At 38.2% G+C, this 17,196-nt stretch overlaps 1 protein-coding gene across 1 annotated transcript in view; it reads left to right on the top strand.

Moving 5' to 3' along the window:
* Window positions 1-16,073, top strand: part of si:ch211-71n6.4 (para-nitrobenzyl esterase) — a 43,601-nt gene extending 27,528 nt beyond the window's left edge. The window contains exons 8-10 of the mRNA XM_051937220.1: window positions 2,192-2,359; window positions 12,108-12,335; window positions 14,365-16,073. Of these exons, the coding sequence (XP_051793180.1) occupies window positions 2,192-2,359; window positions 12,108-12,335; window positions 14,365-14,507 (539 nt within the window). The 3' untranslated portion in view covers window positions 14,508-16,073. The remainder of the gene's footprint in view (window positions 1-2,191; window positions 2,360-12,107; window positions 12,336-14,364) is intronic.
* The last annotated feature ends 1,123 nt before the right edge of the window (window positions 16,074-17,196 follow it).

Genomic DNA, 17,196 nt, shown 5'->3' with positions numbered 1-17,196 from the left:
AAATTTATCAGAAATCCAGTCTAGACATTGTTTATGTGGTAAATGACTATTCTAGCTGGAAAAGGCTGATTTTTAATGGAATATCTCCCTAGGGGTACAGAGGAACATTTCCAGCAACCATCACTCCTGTGTTCTAATGCTACATTGTGTTAGCCAATCGTTTTGAAAGGCTGATATTAGAAAAACCTTGTGCAGTTATGTTGGCACATGAATTATAGTGCGAGTTTAATTGTCTGGGTGACCCTGTCAAGGTTGTGGGGTGTGGTGAACCCAGGTGCAGACATTGTGGACAGAACACCGGGCATTATAGTAAAAAGGGTTTATTAAATCAAAACAACTACAAACAGAAAACGAGACTGACGTGGCAAAACTAAACTAACAGTGACAAACAACAGGGCGGATGAAAAATACTCACACACGAGGAAACAATGACTGAAGGTGGAAACAAACTGAAGTCCAGATCAAAAAAACAACAGAGTCCAAAATGTGTAAATCCATAAACAGGGGAAAAGCAGAGTAGTCCAGTGAACAGGTGTATCCAGAGGTAAGAGGGAGCAGAGTCTGAAACAGAGCAAATCCAATACGATGAACCAGCGACGACTGAGGGAAAGGCAAGGCTTAAATAGTAGCAGAGGGGACCAGGTGAAATGAGTCGGCTTGATTGCATCAGCTGACGATGATCAGACGCTAGGTGCAGCAGACAGAGAAACCAGACAACACAAGAGGAAAAAACAGGAAAAGGAACAAAAAGGCAGCCACAGGGGTAGAATCCTGACAGACTCTAAACTTTTGAACGATAGTGTATAGTTGTAGCTTCAATAAAATGAACAATTTTTGTGTGATTTCTGTGCACACCTCACGTAAACATATAAACAGAAGACTATGTTTGCAGTGTCTATCTCCTAGTGTTAGCCTAAAGACAAATCAGAAAAATGCCTGTGGTTTTGTCTGTGGGTGCAAATTTTGAGCAGTTTTCTTATCAGATAATCGGCAGCTTTATCCCCCAATTAACCAAAAACATAAAATGAACATCCTTCCATGAGTAAAGGTTTTAAATGCAGTCACATGACATTTGGGTGCTCTAATGGAGTCAGCTATTGGACCACAGTTATGTTGTTTCAGTGACAAACTGAGAATGGTGGTCGGCAGGCATTAAGCGTCGGAAGAGGCTTTCTCATGGTGGCTCTTTACTAGCCAAGCTCCCAAAATGCTCTCTGCTTGCCACCATGGAACTGTACTGCAGCTGATCTTCAATACATTGTCTGACATGCATGTCCATCAGTCTTAGAGGTCAACTTTAATTTAATTTAATAAATTAATTGATAAAGACTAAATCATTAGAACATCCCTAGTTCTGCTGCAAAGAAATGTTGAGATCTGTTTTTCTGAGAACTTGATTATGGAAAACGCACAAGGAATAATTGAATCAATAACATTTTTAACCAAGAACTGGGTTCAATATCAACAGAAGTACAAGTTTTCATAACCAGTTTGTTGAGCTCTGTTGTGTGAAAGATTCTGAATTTTTAATGAACTTGCAAAGTGGTTTGTAGAATTTTCTTTAGCCTTGGGAACAGTTTTTTTCCTTTTAGAACTAATAAAAAGGTCATTAAATTTAAATCTGTACACAACGGGCATTTCATGTTGGTAATGAGAGGCCGTCCTGGTTCTAAAATCGAAGCTACTCTGTTGTGTGTGGATTCAGGGCTCCTGTATATTTAAAGATATTTATTTTTGTGTGCACGCTGTGGCTCCCAACCTCCTGCCGGTGCTGCTATTATCAAAAACTGCTTTTCTCCCTTGAGTTCAATTAAATGTTTTCTACCAATGTTTTGTGATTCTCGCTGTTAGTATATGTAGAGATAACAACATGACTGCCAATAATAGAATCAGGATTAACAAGTTTATTAAAATGACTGTTCCAGGGTGTCTTCTGGCTAAACATTTACTGCAGATCGATGGGTGGGAGACGAGGCTTCACAGAACAATTTGCAGGCTTCTGCAGTTGTAAAATTTATCAGATAAAGATTAATCCAGAAACATCATCAGGATTTCTGCACAAAAACAATATAAGCAGTCACTTCACGTCATCCGTTGTACTCACAACAACCTAAATGTGGATGCTAATATGCTCTAACATGCTGTATTTATTGCATTTTTACCCATGTCTGTCTTCTCTCTGCTTTCTCAGATAAACTTCAGTCCTTCGACAAGAATCTCCCCAAAGAGGCGTTGAAGCTTTACCCGAGCTCGGCCCACTGTCCCACCAAAGACCGTTGCCCAGAGCGAGCCTACACCACCATGGTGTCCGACATCAGGGTCACCTGCCCCAACAACGACCTGGCCAGGAGGGCTGCAGGTAAAATACTGCACTGAAAACAAGGTCTCCCATTAGAAACGGCTTTAAGCAGCTGAACTCCAAGCAGTTTCTGGGTATTTTTACACGCTGTCGGCTCATTTTCACTGCAATATAAAGTCCTGCACCTCGGTGGAAACAGCACAACCACGACGAGAAGGAGAGAGAACTCAAAGCTGTTAACTATGCAGTACAATATGCCTATAACACCATAATTTTTTTTTTTTAAAGTAAAAAGAAAAGTTACATTTATTGTTTGTTACTTTATTACATTTATTTTATGAAAAATACAAAAATTAAACCAGTATGTGCAAAAATATGTGTTACCAACACTGGAAAAAATGGAGTCTTACGCTGTAGACATTTACATTTTAAAATCTCCACAAACTTTGCTTTTTCACACTTCTCTGCAACCCTAGAAAGGTATTTCTGGCAACTTGGTCCTCGCTATACCATTTTTGAGAAATGTTGAGGCTGTTTTATTGATCAAATATATTTAATTTCCCTTTCAGTCTCTATTGTCATCTCTTTTCTGTGTATTTTAATTACAGTTTTTCATGATTGCTAAAACACATTTCTTGAAACCTCCACCCATTTTCTCAAAACATCAGACTTTTCTGTCAAAATCAAACTATCACCTCAAAACCAGTCCTCCTGTGTTCAAAACCAAACTATGCATTCAGATCTTACACACAGCAAGTAAAAACATATTCACCTCAGATCATTCATTAGACACTACATGAAATAACTTGGGACACAGCACACAGTCCATGTAGTGAACAGAAAATTTTTATTTTACTGTAAATGCATTTAGCAAAAAATAAAATCATCGAAGTCAAAGTGATATCTAAATTCACTCTCATAACAAAAAATAAATACAAAACAAAAGCACACTACTGCATAGTCATGGAGATTCAGTCTCCAACATCTTGTCTTTGTGCGGGGTCTGGCCAGAGGACTTTATCTACGTCGCAGGCAATTTTTTTCCCTTGCCAGACAACGGGGGAAGAACCCTCTGGTGGGCCGAACCAAGCCTTGACAAGACTCTGCAGTTCTCATCACAGGCCTGTTCCATTGCCTCCAATAATTTTTCTCTGGTGTAGGGCTGTGTAGGGTGTTGGTCATAGACCTTCCACCGCCATGCAGAGAAAAACTCCTCTATTGGATTCAGGAAGGGGCTGTAGGGTGGAAGGAAAACCTTGATGAAGCGCTGGTTGTTAGTGAACCACTCACGAATCAGGATAGCATGGTGAAACCTCACATTGTCCCAAACTATGACATATATAGGATGCACTTCTTCCCGATTCTGCTGCTCACGTTCAGTCATAACATTCTGTAGACCACCTAGAAACGCCAGGAGATGTTCAGTGTTGTATGGCCCCAGGTTTGCATGACGGTGGAGAACCCCCCAGTTACTTATGGCTGCACAAAGGGTGACATTGCCACCACGCTGGCCAGGGACTTCCACAATGGCACGCTGACCAATTATGTTCCTGCCTCTCTGCCTCCTTTTTGCCAGATTGAACCCTGCTTCATCTATGAAAATGTATTCATGGGGCCTTTCCATGGAATCCAGTTCAAACACTTTCTATAAATAGATAAAAAAGTAGTTTTAGTACAGTAAGTAATACAGAAAGACAGACTACTTCAATAGTGTATTTGCAGTATGCACTCCAGATTTACATACAACATAGTTTACAGTACTGTAAAAGGAGCAACTGCAACTACTAGCCTACAGTAACAGTTGGCCTCTGAGCAGACAGTTGTACTGAAAGCGTCAGTGCGGAAAGTGTGAGTAGGTTACACTTACCTGCACATACTGATATCTTACATCTTAGACTCTTGCAGAGTTGCGCTCAAAGGGTACCCTGTACACTTGTTTGATGCCGAGTCTGTCTCGTTGGAGGACACAATCAATAGTTGACAGAGACACACTATTGACTCCATTAAAGTTGACATGGTCTTCAATCCCTCTCTGCTGGATATCCCGGAGTCGGATGGCATTATGTTGAAGGACCATGTCAACAATGAGTCTTTCTTGCTGTTGGGAGAACATAGAAGGCCTTCCTCCCTCATGTGGTCGTCTTTCAATTCTACAAAGAGGAAAATGCACTTACAAACATATCCAGCCAGTAAAAACAGTATTGTAATGAGCATTACAGTACAGTAGTATTCTTGATGTCAAAAACATATACAGTAAATACATCTATGTCAAAGACACAATTACCTGTTGTCTTCTCTGAATGTCCTGATGATGCCGGCGACAGAGAAACTGCTCAAATTGGGTTGGACTCTTTGTCCTGCCTCTCTCATTGTCATCCCATGAACCAGGACATGGTGGACAACAGTTTCATCCGTGATGACTGTCCTAGGTCTTCCCCTTCCTCGTCCTCCACCTCTCACGCAAACTCCTCTGCCTCTCTGTATGTTCCCATCCATCGTCCATGGAAGCACATGTGCCACCTGTGCACTCTGAACTGGCTTTTATCCTACCCACTTTGTCTGATCACATCATTAGAGACATGTGTGTTCAATTTTGAGTTGTTGTGTGTAGAAGACGACAGCTGTGTTGGAGTTGTGTTCACATTTTGCTGCCAGTGATTACAATTTTGCAAAAATGTTGTGAAATGTGTTTAGTGACTGAGAATGTGTCTAAGGTTTTGCAAAAAAGAGCAGATGAGTTTTGCAAATTGAGCATAGGACCTGAACAGTGTTTAAGTTTTTGCCAAAAGAGTGTTTGATTCGAAAAATGAGTTTAGGCCACTGAGAATTTGGTTCAGAGAATGGGGTTTAGTGTTTTAGCAATTGTGAAAAACTGTTAATATCAAAATTTAAAAATTTTATTCAGTTAATTTCCCCAACACAACCTCATGTCATGTCTGATTTGTTCAAAGAATGTGAATAAGTTAAACACTTGACAATTTTTTTCAGTTTTTACAGTTGCTTGCTCTGCTAAATGGTGTAATTTTGACATAAAAAAGAAAGATTACACGCCTTTTTAACCTGCTTGTGTGCTTTAGGGTTCAGAGAGTTAAATCATGAGCTGCTCTGCTTTCCAGGTTTAAAACAAATCAATGTTTAATGATGATTAAAAGGCTGCAGCGAAAAATCAGCAGGGATCTGCGTCCTGCTGGGTGACTACTGAGATAAATTAATGCTAAAAATGAGCTTCAGATCATCTAATTTAGCTGTCAGACTATAGCAGAAGTCCCATGTTGCTGCGGATCTTCGCAGCATTTTTAATTAACTTTGAAAAAGGACATCAATTGCATCAGGTTTTGAGTTGACAAAGGTCAAAATATATGAATTTTACTACTCAGTGCCTGACAAAACTGAGAAAAGGCCTCATTATAGACTTTGTATAGACGGTCTGGACTGTTCCTAATGAAAATTGTTAGTTATGATTAGATTTTTGTTTGTTGCAATCCTCAGAAACTGATGAAATTTTGGTTAGTGCTTGTAGCATTTAATATTTTTTATATGTAGATGAGCAGAGTAAGTGTAGGGTCCCTAAACAGGAAACTTTCCAGAAACCCTTAGTGAATTAAAATTAAAAAACAAGTGTGCAAAGGCCTTAAAATATAAATCTTGTGTTATTCTTTGGCTATAATGATGATTTGACAGCTCACTTCCAAGGATTAGAATAAAAACTTATTTCAGCAGATCCTAGCTGTCCAACTTTTTACTACGTCAAAATCTCAGATCAACTTATATAAATTTTATATTAAATCAACTTAAATTAGCAATACCTGCCTTGTAATCTGCCTGCACAAATGACTTGTTTCTACATGTCTCATTAAAAAATATATATATCTAAAAATAAACTATTTGCACCGGAGTCTGTAAAAACAAAAATACTGCACTCCTTGACAGAGCTCAAGTAAGGAAAAATCTAAAAAAATGTAAATAGTAAAATACCTAATGTGTAGAGCCACATTATTTTGCATGCTGACTGCAGTTTCTTTTAATTTTTGTTGATGAGATAATCAGATAAATTCAACTTTGTTCATGATTTGTGGTGGTATAATTGCACAGAAGAGACATTTTTTGAGTCGTCTCTACTTCTAGCCATGCTTTTGCTGTTTCTATGGAGATACAGAACTTCATAGTGCAGTGAAAAATAAACCCACATTGGATAGTAACGTGACAAGAGTAAAAATGTCCAGAAACCTCTCCATGTTCAGCCTGGCAATTAATTCCTCACACCTTTAATTGAGAATCCAAATGCTTGTGTTCAGAAAGCTCATACAAAGTTCACCACAGTTTTAGAAGCAGATACCAAGCAAGTCAAACTTTGATTAGAAATAGACTCATTTGCAGGTTCAAGTTAAGTTTTTCTAAATAACTGCTAACTTGTTTGTGGTTTTCATTTTTTCATAAGATCAAAACTGAACCAAAATAAGTTTATAAATGAGGCTCCAGCTTGGAAACTGACCTAAAACTACTAATTCTTCACTGTAAATGCTGTTAATTACACATAAAAGTCTTACATTTACAGTTTCAGCTCAGTAGACATCTGTAGATATAATTACACTCCCGATCAGAATCTCAAGACCAGTTGAAAAATGGCAAGAAATTGCACTTTGCACTGTCGGATCTTAAGAAGGTAAAAATAACTGAGTGAGCAATTTATTGAAAACAATTAAACTGAAATAGGCTGCCCATCAGCTGATCAAACGTTTAAGACCATAGCTCAAAAATCCGAGAAAACTTCCTCAAAACAGAAACATAACTCTCAAAAAAGAACTTAGTAATGAGTTCTTGTAGATCATGCTTGATGTGAGTGTTTCCAGGAGGCTGGTGGGAACGTTGCTCCAAGAGTTGAAGATGGCTTCATGAAGGGCATCCACTGTCTGGAACTGATTCATTTTTTCTAGACTTCCCTTGCCATCCATCCCCAAATATCCTCAATTGGATCTAGATCAGGGAAACACAGGATGGTCTCAGAGAGTGATGTTATTCTCCTGAAGGAAGTCTTTCGTCAGGCTGGCCTTGTGAACTGCAGCGTTGTCCAGCTGAAGCCCCGGTCATTACCATCCAGACGATGCCCTCAGTCATTAGGAATGTCTGCTGCAACATCTCCACATAGCCAGCCGCCGTTTGACGCCCTAAACAACCCGAAGCCCCCTCCACTGTGCCGCATAGAAAACATCTCCAGTGGGATCTCCTTGTCATCCCAGTACCATTGGAAGCCATCAGGACCGTCAAGGTTACCTGTTTTCTGGTCAGTGAATGAAACTTTCCTCCACTTTTCAGCGTCCCATGTTTGGTGCTCCTTGCAAAGTTCAAACGAGCAGTTTTGTGGCATTAAAGGAGATGTGGACATTGAAGACATGTTTTTGTTTTTTAAGCCCGTCCCTCGCAGATGCCATCTGATGGTTATCGGGCTGCAGTCAGCACCAGTAAGGACCTTAATTTGGGTCGAAGATTGCCCCGTGTCTTGACGGACAGCCAATTGGATCCTCGGTCTCAGCGCTGGTGAAATATTTTGGGTCTACCACTTGACTTTTTTGTTCCAGAACCCTCAGGATCTTTTAAGAAATTCAAAATGACTGTCTTACTGCATCAAACCTCAGCAGCTATGACAAGTTGTGAGAGGCCTTGCTTATGCAGCTTATCAGTCCTATCACGTTCAAACACAGAAAGCTTTTTTGCCTTTGTTATCAGGAGGTCATGACCGTGTGAACACCTGACAGGAAATGACATGAATCCAAATTTCTGTGCAGATTTTGGCTTTTAAAGGCTGTGGTCTTAAACTTTTGATCAGCTGACAAAAGCATTTTTGAGTTTTCAATAAATTGCCTGCTCCAGTTTTTTTTTTCTCTCACTCCCGTTTCTTCTTTGCACATTTTGAAGCTCTACTGAGAACATTCTTAAGATCCAACAGTGCAAAATGTGATTTCTTGCAACTTTTCAACTGGTCTAAAGATTTTAATCAGGATTGTAGTAAGGTGTCCTTAAAGTATTAAAAGTACTCGTACTAGTTTATTATCATCAACTATTCACTGTGAAATGTTTGGCATCTTTGCATTAAAATGAAATCTGATCATCAGAGTAGTTAAAAATTCATAGCTTGAAATAATAGCCTGTTAATTTTCTGCCAATTAGCTGAATATTTCAGCTGTAATTGTGCACCGTTATGTATTCTTGAATTTCCCTCGGGATTAATAAAGTATCTATCTAATCTAATCTAACTGTAATAACTTTATATTTGTTGTTTGCAAAACTCTTCATTTGTACAGTAATTAAAGCTGTCAGATGAATGTAGTGCAGCATTATTTACTTCAGATACGGTGGAGCAGAAATATAAAGTAGCAGAAAATGTACATGCATCTTGAGAGCACATCAAGCTTCTTGCTTTTTATTTTTTTAATGATTTACTTTTAATTTTTATTTCATTATTCATGCAAAATGCTTTTCCCTGCAGATCTTCCTGTGCTGACGTCAGAGGTGAAATATTTTGCCTCTCTGTCGTACAGCAAATATATTACTGCATTAGTATACATTACGAGTAGTTTCTTTCTGTTTGGCTGCCACGGCTTTTGAATGCAGCAGGACTCGTGTAGGTTTTGTGCCTCTGGGGCTTGTTAAACTCACTCAGTGGTGAAGCGCTGAGTAAAATGACATTTAGCTGTTGTGAGAGGCGACTGCAGGGCATTCTGTGTGTTTTTTTAAAATTATTTTTAATTTTTTTTTGCCTGCACGCTTCGTTGGGTTTCTCATGTTGTGCAGCTTTTTTTTTCCTGTTTGCTGAATCACAGCCAACGTGGGCTGAAAAAGAGTGATAGATAAGGGATTTTAAAGGTTCATACCAAAAACCAAAAAGAAATCTGAATATTTATTGTTGTCTGAAGAATGAAAGAAGCTGCTGTTCAGTAAAAGCCTAATTTAGCTGAGAAACGTGCAGCAGCTGGACGCGTTCTGGATTTTTCTCATGAGCGTTTGCTCAACTGCTGCACACGAGTTCAAACTTGATGTGCTTTACTTGCGTATTAACATTTTCTGCTGCTCCGACTGCACGACATTTCAGAGGGAAAATACCGCTGCTCTGCTTTAATCTGACAGCTTTAATTAACCTTCAGAACCCGACTGATGCACGGAGCGCCAAGTAGGCATCTGCATGTTTATCCCTCGGTGAACATAACAATGACATATATTTCCATTAGCCACTAAGCGCATACGTTTCTCAGTCTCTAAATCATAAAGTGTCCCAACATCATGGTTTTGATAATGTTAGATTCCACACAATCACTCCTACAAAATCAGTAAAAGATAGTTCTACTGACAGCATATTAGGGTGTGAAACATGTAAAAACATTACAGTTTTCTAATACGACATAATCGTTCTCCTCAATATAATGGCTAATAAACGCTACCAGTCAAAAGTTTGGACACACTTTCTCGTTCAGTGGTTTTTATTTATTAGTATTATTTTTTACATTGTAGATCAATACTGAAGATTAACCTCTCGTGTCGTCCTGTGGGTCAAAAATGACCCATTTTAAAGTAAATTTGAAAATGTGGGAAAAATATTTTCACAGTGAAACTTCTGATTTCCACTTTTTCAGCATTTTGGGGAAATCTTTGAACCTTTTTTTGTGGAAAAAAGAAATGTTAAAAATGTTTCTTTAAGAACATTCAGCTGGAATTTGGTTGATTTTCTTTTGTGAATTTTCTTAAAGAAAATATTAGAAGTTTTACTGATATATATTTAATCACTTTAGATATTTTTAGGATTTGTTTGGAAGATTTTTTCTCATTTTTTGAAAAATATTTACAAGAATTTTCTTGCCAAATTTGGGCTATTTTTTTTTAAATAAAACTTTTAAGGCTAACTTTTAAAGAATTATTGGAATTTTCTTCCTGAAGGTTTTGCAAATTTTCAGAAATTTGGGAATTTTTTTTTTTTTCAGACAAAGAAACAATATTTTTTGGTGCCCGTAAATGAGGACAACAGGAGGGATAACACTGTTTTGTTTACAATATAATTCCATAAACATGGAAACATCAAACGTGGCGGCGCACCCCGATGCAGCGGCTTTGCTCTCCCTGAAGTGGATGTTTGTGTGCGTTCTGTTTCTGTTTATCGTTCAGTGATATATTTATTTATATGTTATTTATCTATTTATTTTCATACATATATAATATATATTTTGCATAGTATGTTTTTCATATATATTTTTTTAATTTATATATTTTATCTTTATCTCTTATCGTTTTATCCCACAAAGGAGATGCGCTCCAAATTTCATTGTACATATGTCCAATGACAATAAAAGCATTTGATTTGATTTGATTTATAGTTTTAAAGTCTTCAGTAATAATCTGCAATATAGAAAATAATTAAATAGAAACCATTGAATGAGAAGTTGCCCAAACTTTTGACTTGATTTTTCTATCACTCTACACATCAGCTCCAGAAACATGCTTCACTATGCTGAATGTATCTTCCAACAACTTGACCTATACCATTTTTGAATCATGCTGCATTTATTTTATTGATCTAGCACGTTTTATTTTGCTCTCAGTCTCTCCTGTTTGTTTCCACATGTCCCCTTTCTGCTTGGTGTAACACTGCACAGCTGGCAGTTCAGCTAAAAACTTCCTGAATTTTTGCCATGTGATTTTTGGTCATGTCTTTTTGGTTGCAAAGAGAAGTGTAGAATTTTTAAATAATTTATTTTACAGAATTTGCTTATTCCAAATTGTTACATTTTGCTAAATTTTTAAAAGAGATGTGTAGAATAAAGGGATTTTGATAAAATATCATTTAGTTGTTTTCCTCCAGGGCTGCACAGGAGAGTAGTGTTTAGCACTTTCTCCTTGCAGCAAGAAGATCCCCGGTTCAAATCCTGGCCTGGGCCTGGGATCTTTCTGCGTGGAGTTTGCATGTTCTCCCTGTGCATGTGTGGGTTTTCTCTGGGTACTCCGGCTTTCTCCCACAGTCCAAAAATATGCTGAGGTTAATTGATTACTCTAAATTGCCCGTAGGTGTGAATGTGAGTGTGATTGTTTGTCTGTATATGTAGCCCTGTGACAGACTGGCGACCTGTCCAGGGTGTCCCCTGCCTTCGCCCGAGTCAGCTGGGATAGACTCCAGCACCCCCCGCGACCCTAGTGAGGATGAAGCGGTGTATAGAGAATGGATGGATGGATGTTTTCCTCCATGCATCTCAAAGTCACACGTGATTAGTTCAAAGACCCTCAGGAAGTTGAAAATCGAACAGTTCTTCCAGTTTTTACAGTTTCTGGATGATAAATGGTGTAATTTTGACAATTTTTCTAAATCACACCCAGTTTTGGGGTTCAGAAACATCAAGCATTCCTCAGCTCAAGTTTCATTCCTGAAGATTTTCTGCTTTTTTAAATTTTCCATGACAATAAATGTAATATTTTTACATTAAGGACTGTTGGTCAAATCAGACAGGCTCTTTGATGGTCTTGCCTCAGACTTCCAGGAACTAGTGCAGACATTTCTCACCATTTTCTGGCATTTCATAGACGTAGGGATGAGATGAATTGATATTAAAAATAATTGCAGCCCTGTGAACATGTGAAATGAGCAATGTTTGCATATTTGAAAGCGTCTTTTGTCATGAAACTGTTTTTGAAATAGTCTCAGTTTTGTTTCACATCTGGCAGCTTTTGAAAATGCATTTTTCTCCACACAAACCAAAAGACTACTCTTTTTTGCAGAATTTTAAATAATTAAATAAATAATTGTAATTACAATGACTGTTTTTTTTAACAGCGGCCCTGAACAGTCCTGTGTATCGATACCTGGTGACTCATACACCATCCGGACCGGTCAACACGTCCAGCCATCTGCTGCCGTTCCCCAGCCGGTTCTCCTTTCACTGCCTGGACGCTGTGGCGTTCTTTGGCGGGCTGGAGCTCGTCCTGGGAAAGCGACTTTCTGACGAGGACAGGAGCTTCCAGGATCTCATCACACGAAACTTCGTCAGCTTTGCCAAAACAGGTGAAGAGGTTTCCTGTTAGCGATAGTGGACGTTATGTTGAAGTGTGAACACCTAATATCTCTGTTAAGGATCAAACACTGACCTGCTGCTGCCTTGATAAACATCTGTAAACTGTCAGAAGAGGCTGTTAGAGTAGATTGTCTCTTCTGAATAACCAAAGCTGTAAAGGTGGAATATGAGTTGTGTGAATCTGCCTCAGAGAGTTTATTGCAGACAGATAGACGAACTAACCGGTTTACGGTACCGCTCAAAAGTTTGAGGTCATCTAGACAAGTTCTTGTTTTCCATGAAAACTCACATTTTTATTCATGTGCCAACATAACTGCACAAGGGTTTTCTAATCATCAATTAGCCTTTCAGCACCATTAGCTAACACAATGTAGCATTAGAGCACAGGAGTGATGGTTGCTGGAAATGTTCCTCTGTACCTCTATGGAGATATTCCTTTAAAAATCAGCTGTTTCCAGATAGAATAGTCACTTACCACATTAACGATATCTAGACTGTATTTCTGATTCATTTACTGTTATCTTCATTGAAAAAAAATGGTTTTCTTTCAAAAATAAGGACATTTCTATGTGACCCCAAAACGTTTGAACAGCAGTGCAGATCTAACAGGTTGTATTTGCTGTTTTTTGCAGATCAGTGTTTGGACTCCAACAGCGTAACAAAACTGACTGATGTGGACTTTTAGTGTCTAAAGGCTCCATATTTCTCCCATTTTCTGCAAATAATGAAAGTCTTTCAAATTTTCAGATCAAAATACTAAAGAGATTTGTATAACTACTGGATTTAGAGCCGTTGTAAGTGAGCTGTTTCAGCCTCTGTAGCTTCAAATGCAGATGAACTGCTGCTGTCCACACCCCCTTCAGGAAGAAAACTCTCTCTGTCAGCGTAGAGCAGAATAGTTAACATGTCAGCCAGACATGTTAATGAATGTGAGACCAGGACTTTTACTTGCTTCTAACTTTCTTTCCGACTGATCATTTGACATGGAAATATCACCGAATTCACAACACAGCTGTTGTTTTTAACTCGTGTGCACGATGAGTTTGTCAGATGACGTTGTAAAAGAATCAGTAATTTAGCAGGACTTTTTTATACTTACTCTGTTTGCTGGGAAACAGAAAATGATATGGAAAAAGGACAGCTTTATTGGGCATTCACATGTATTACAGTGCAGTTTACGTGAGCACAGCAGGAGAGAAGCTAACAGATTACATGAACACAGTAACCCACACCGTCTTTGTTTACTGGTTTCAAATCAGCCTGAAAGTTTCACTGTTTCTGAATGGTCCAACGGATTTAGTTTCCACAGAGCTCTGACATTTGAATGTACAATTAAAGCTAATGGTGACGTTAGCCACATTAGCAGCACAGTGCACTAAAACTGAGGAGTTTCCAGTTGCTGGGCGTTGGGAGTGCATGAAGACTCTTGTGTTCACTCTTTCAGCCAACAGCAGAACATTTGGTTTGTTTTGTTTGTGGCTGAGACATTTGAGAGTTTAGCAAAAGCAGCTCTGGAGAGTAAATAAACAACTTATAATTGCAATTATAAGCCGGGTTTCACAAAGTTTGAGTGAGACGACTATTTATTAAACCAGCTTCTGCAGAGAAACTGGATAAAATTCTTACTGCAGTTCACAGCTTTTATTTTACACCTCCAACTTTGTAAGACACACAAAACACAATAAAAATAAATGTGTATTATCATATGGAACCTTCAACATCATGCCCTCTTTGGTTTGCCCTCTGCTATGGACATTTTTGGCATTACATAACTCAGGAAATGCTCATCTTTCCAAAAAATACCGTTATTTTTCTTATGTATTTTGCATGAGGGCAACCTAAACAAGCACTATCAGACGCTGCAGTTACCGCTGTGTGTCGGATCTGACTGTAAAAGTAACAGGATTATGAATTATATATAAAATATTCAGTCATTTCCACCTGAACAAATACATTTAGGGGAAACAGTCCTATTGGATTTAGGCTTTAAGTCACTGTGTTTGTCTTTTTGTCCTGAAGGTAAGATGGAGGCAGCCTGGCCTGAATACCCAGCAGCCACTGCTCTCTTATCCCACAACCTGACGGCGGTCCCGAGCTACTCGGCGGCTCAGTGTGAGCTGTGGAAGCAGAACGGCCTGTTCGCCTACGCCTGGATGAACTGAGCACAGACGGCAGCTCAAAGCCACTGTTCCTACAGCAGACTATCGACCGGCTGTGAGTCTGAAACCTCACCGGAAATCCTACGTTTTGAAGTCATTTTATTGCATTGAAGTCTCACATTTTCCCACTTAACCCCTTCGTGGTATCTCTCTGTGCTGATATTTCTGTCTCGGTTTTGAAATATCTACTTCAGCTCCGACACAAAGGAGGTGAATGAAATTTGATTTATGAATCCGACTGTAGAGAAAAATGAGCTTTTGTTGCATAAAAACTTTCAATAGAAAGCGCCTGTTTAGAAGCAATACTGTTATTTTAAAGATAATAGAAAATGGAAGCTGTCTATACAGGATACCACTGGAGGAAAGTGTATTTTGTGTTTTAATTTCTGCCCTTTAGCAGGCTTCATGTGTGATAAAGTAGCCTGGAGTCTGTTCAACCTGAAGCTGGAAGGAAGCAAGTTGACCAAAGAGAGCTGCGCAGTGGAGATAATGTGATTCAAGATTTGTGAAAGGTTTAGAGGAAAAAGAAACTTATTTTTATACCATGTCAGTGTAAAACATGAGGTGTCCTGTGTTGGAAAGTGACCATACAGTGTTACATTAAGGGAAATTTATCATCCAGAATGGTTAAGAAGTTTCATTTCTTCGATTTGCAGAAGAAAGTGTGTTATTAAATCTGTCCAAACAACTCACACAGGGGCGCTTTGAGTTAAAAATAGTTCTCCGGTTATCGCCAAAATTCTGACAAACAGTAACATTAATGAGTAGAAATCTCCTATAATGTAAAACAGACGACACATTACAGAATAAAAGGAGTCGGCAGCATCTGGTCTCTCATGAATCTGTAGTTCTGCAACGTCTGAATTTAAAAAATATCTGATTTTTAACCCTCACATTCCTCCTGTTTTAGACTTTTGGAGAAGTCACACTAAGGAAAAGAAATGTTGCTGTATCTGCATGAATATAACATCAGAAAGGATTAATATTCATTGTTGGATTTTAAAATTATAATAAACAAATTCAGATTGTAGATAATGGAAATGACTGCCTGAAGAACTTAAAGGGAATTCAACTTTTCACTTAATTTTATTTTTACATGGATTTCTGTGGTCTAATCAGGGAAAACTTTTGGAGTGTGAAGTGGATTTGAGAAGGTAAGCTTGATTTTTGTAGCTGTTGTTTTAAAACCTGTGGACGCCTGACGAGCTGCAGGACGTTTGCTTTGTGAATTTTGTCGAGTTCTGCTGTTTGCACTGAATCATAACCTCAGCGCTTTGCCACTAAGTATTTTGCACTTTCCTGTGAAACTTATGCTATCACCTGTGTGTTTGATCAAAGTCGTAATTAAACTGAGCTCATCCGTTTTATTTCATTCCAGTTTTTGTGAAGCTGAACCAAATTTACACTCGTCGTTATTTAAACTAAATTACAAATCATGTTAAAATCTGGTTGTTTTTAACCACTTGTCATGTTTTTTTAATGGTTTGCAGACACTCAAACTTCTTGTTTTGCTGTGTTGATGCAGTGAAATTCACCCTTTATATGCTGAATAAACTGACACGATGTGAAGTTTTTTTTTTTGTAGACTCCTGTTTTAAACTGTAATCACAAAGTATCTACACTCACTGTCTTGTCAAGGTAAAGTTTAGGATTTTCATCCCGTCAGGTGAATGTAATGACGTTAAAATCTCTCTTATCTGATGCAGCCCAGTTTCCATCCACTTATAGTGCAGACTTCAACTGAATTATGAAAAAAATGTCCAAGAAAATGCCAATAATTCTCATGAATATCTATAAAAATTGTCTGGCTCCATCACTGTGTGTGAACTTGGCATTTTTTTATTGCAGCAGCTTTTCAAATTTCTCAGCTTTCAACCCCAAAAACACCAGAGACTCCCACCGTCCATGCAGATGGTTGAAGCATAAAAACACGCTTAAAGGCCGAACAAAACACAGCATTCAATCACAGGACAGAAAACATAATATTAAGTAGCAATTTAATGTAGAAGTAGTCAAAGCAGTCTCCAGGTATGAACTGTGCACAATGTTTGTAAATTTTAGTTACAATTTTACTTTACAGTAAAATATGAAATGAAACACATTTTTTAACCATAAAATCAACAGTATCGATATATTTCTTTATGTGATTTTACAGTAGCTTTCTGGCAACCACAGCTGCTGGAATTTTACTGTAAAAATAACTCATTTCTTTTTACAGTTAAGAAAAAAGTCTGTGGCAGCAGTAAGTTTTCTAAGTTTTTCTTTGTTTTGTAACATTTAAAGCTAAAATTTATTGTTTGTGATCGTTTCTTCACTTCATTTGATATCTGGAAATCATCCCACGACCCACGACCACTTTTCTGTGTCAGTCCCGACCACCTGCTCTGGTCAGTTAGCTGAAGAGCTTAGTGTAAAATAAAAGACTTTTCAAACTGATCTGTTCTTACATAATGCCTTTAGTTCAAAATGGTTGGAAATGAGTTTTTCATCAGTCCATAATGGGTTCACTGATTTCTGTTTTCAGCTGAAATTGAAAGAATTCAAGAGTTCCACTTAAAAAACAATACATTAAAACAGGCCGGGGGTGGCTAATCGGGAGGACCGGGACGATTCCCGGTGGGCCGGGCCGATAAATTGATTAAGATGTTTATTTTGAATATGTAAGGACAAGTACCAAGTAAAGAAAGAATTA

The sequence above is a fragment of the Acanthochromis polyacanthus genome, chromosome 2, assembly GCF_021347895.1.
Source record: "Acanthochromis polyacanthus isolate Apoly-LR-REF ecotype Palm Island chromosome 2, KAUST_Apoly_ChrSc, whole genome shotgun sequence".
Lineage (NCBI taxonomy): Eukaryota > Metazoa > Chordata > Actinopteri > Pomacentridae > Acanthochromis > Acanthochromis polyacanthus.
Note: the sequence above shows the minus strand (reverse complement) of the source record. Positions and strands in the feature narration are given on the sequence as shown.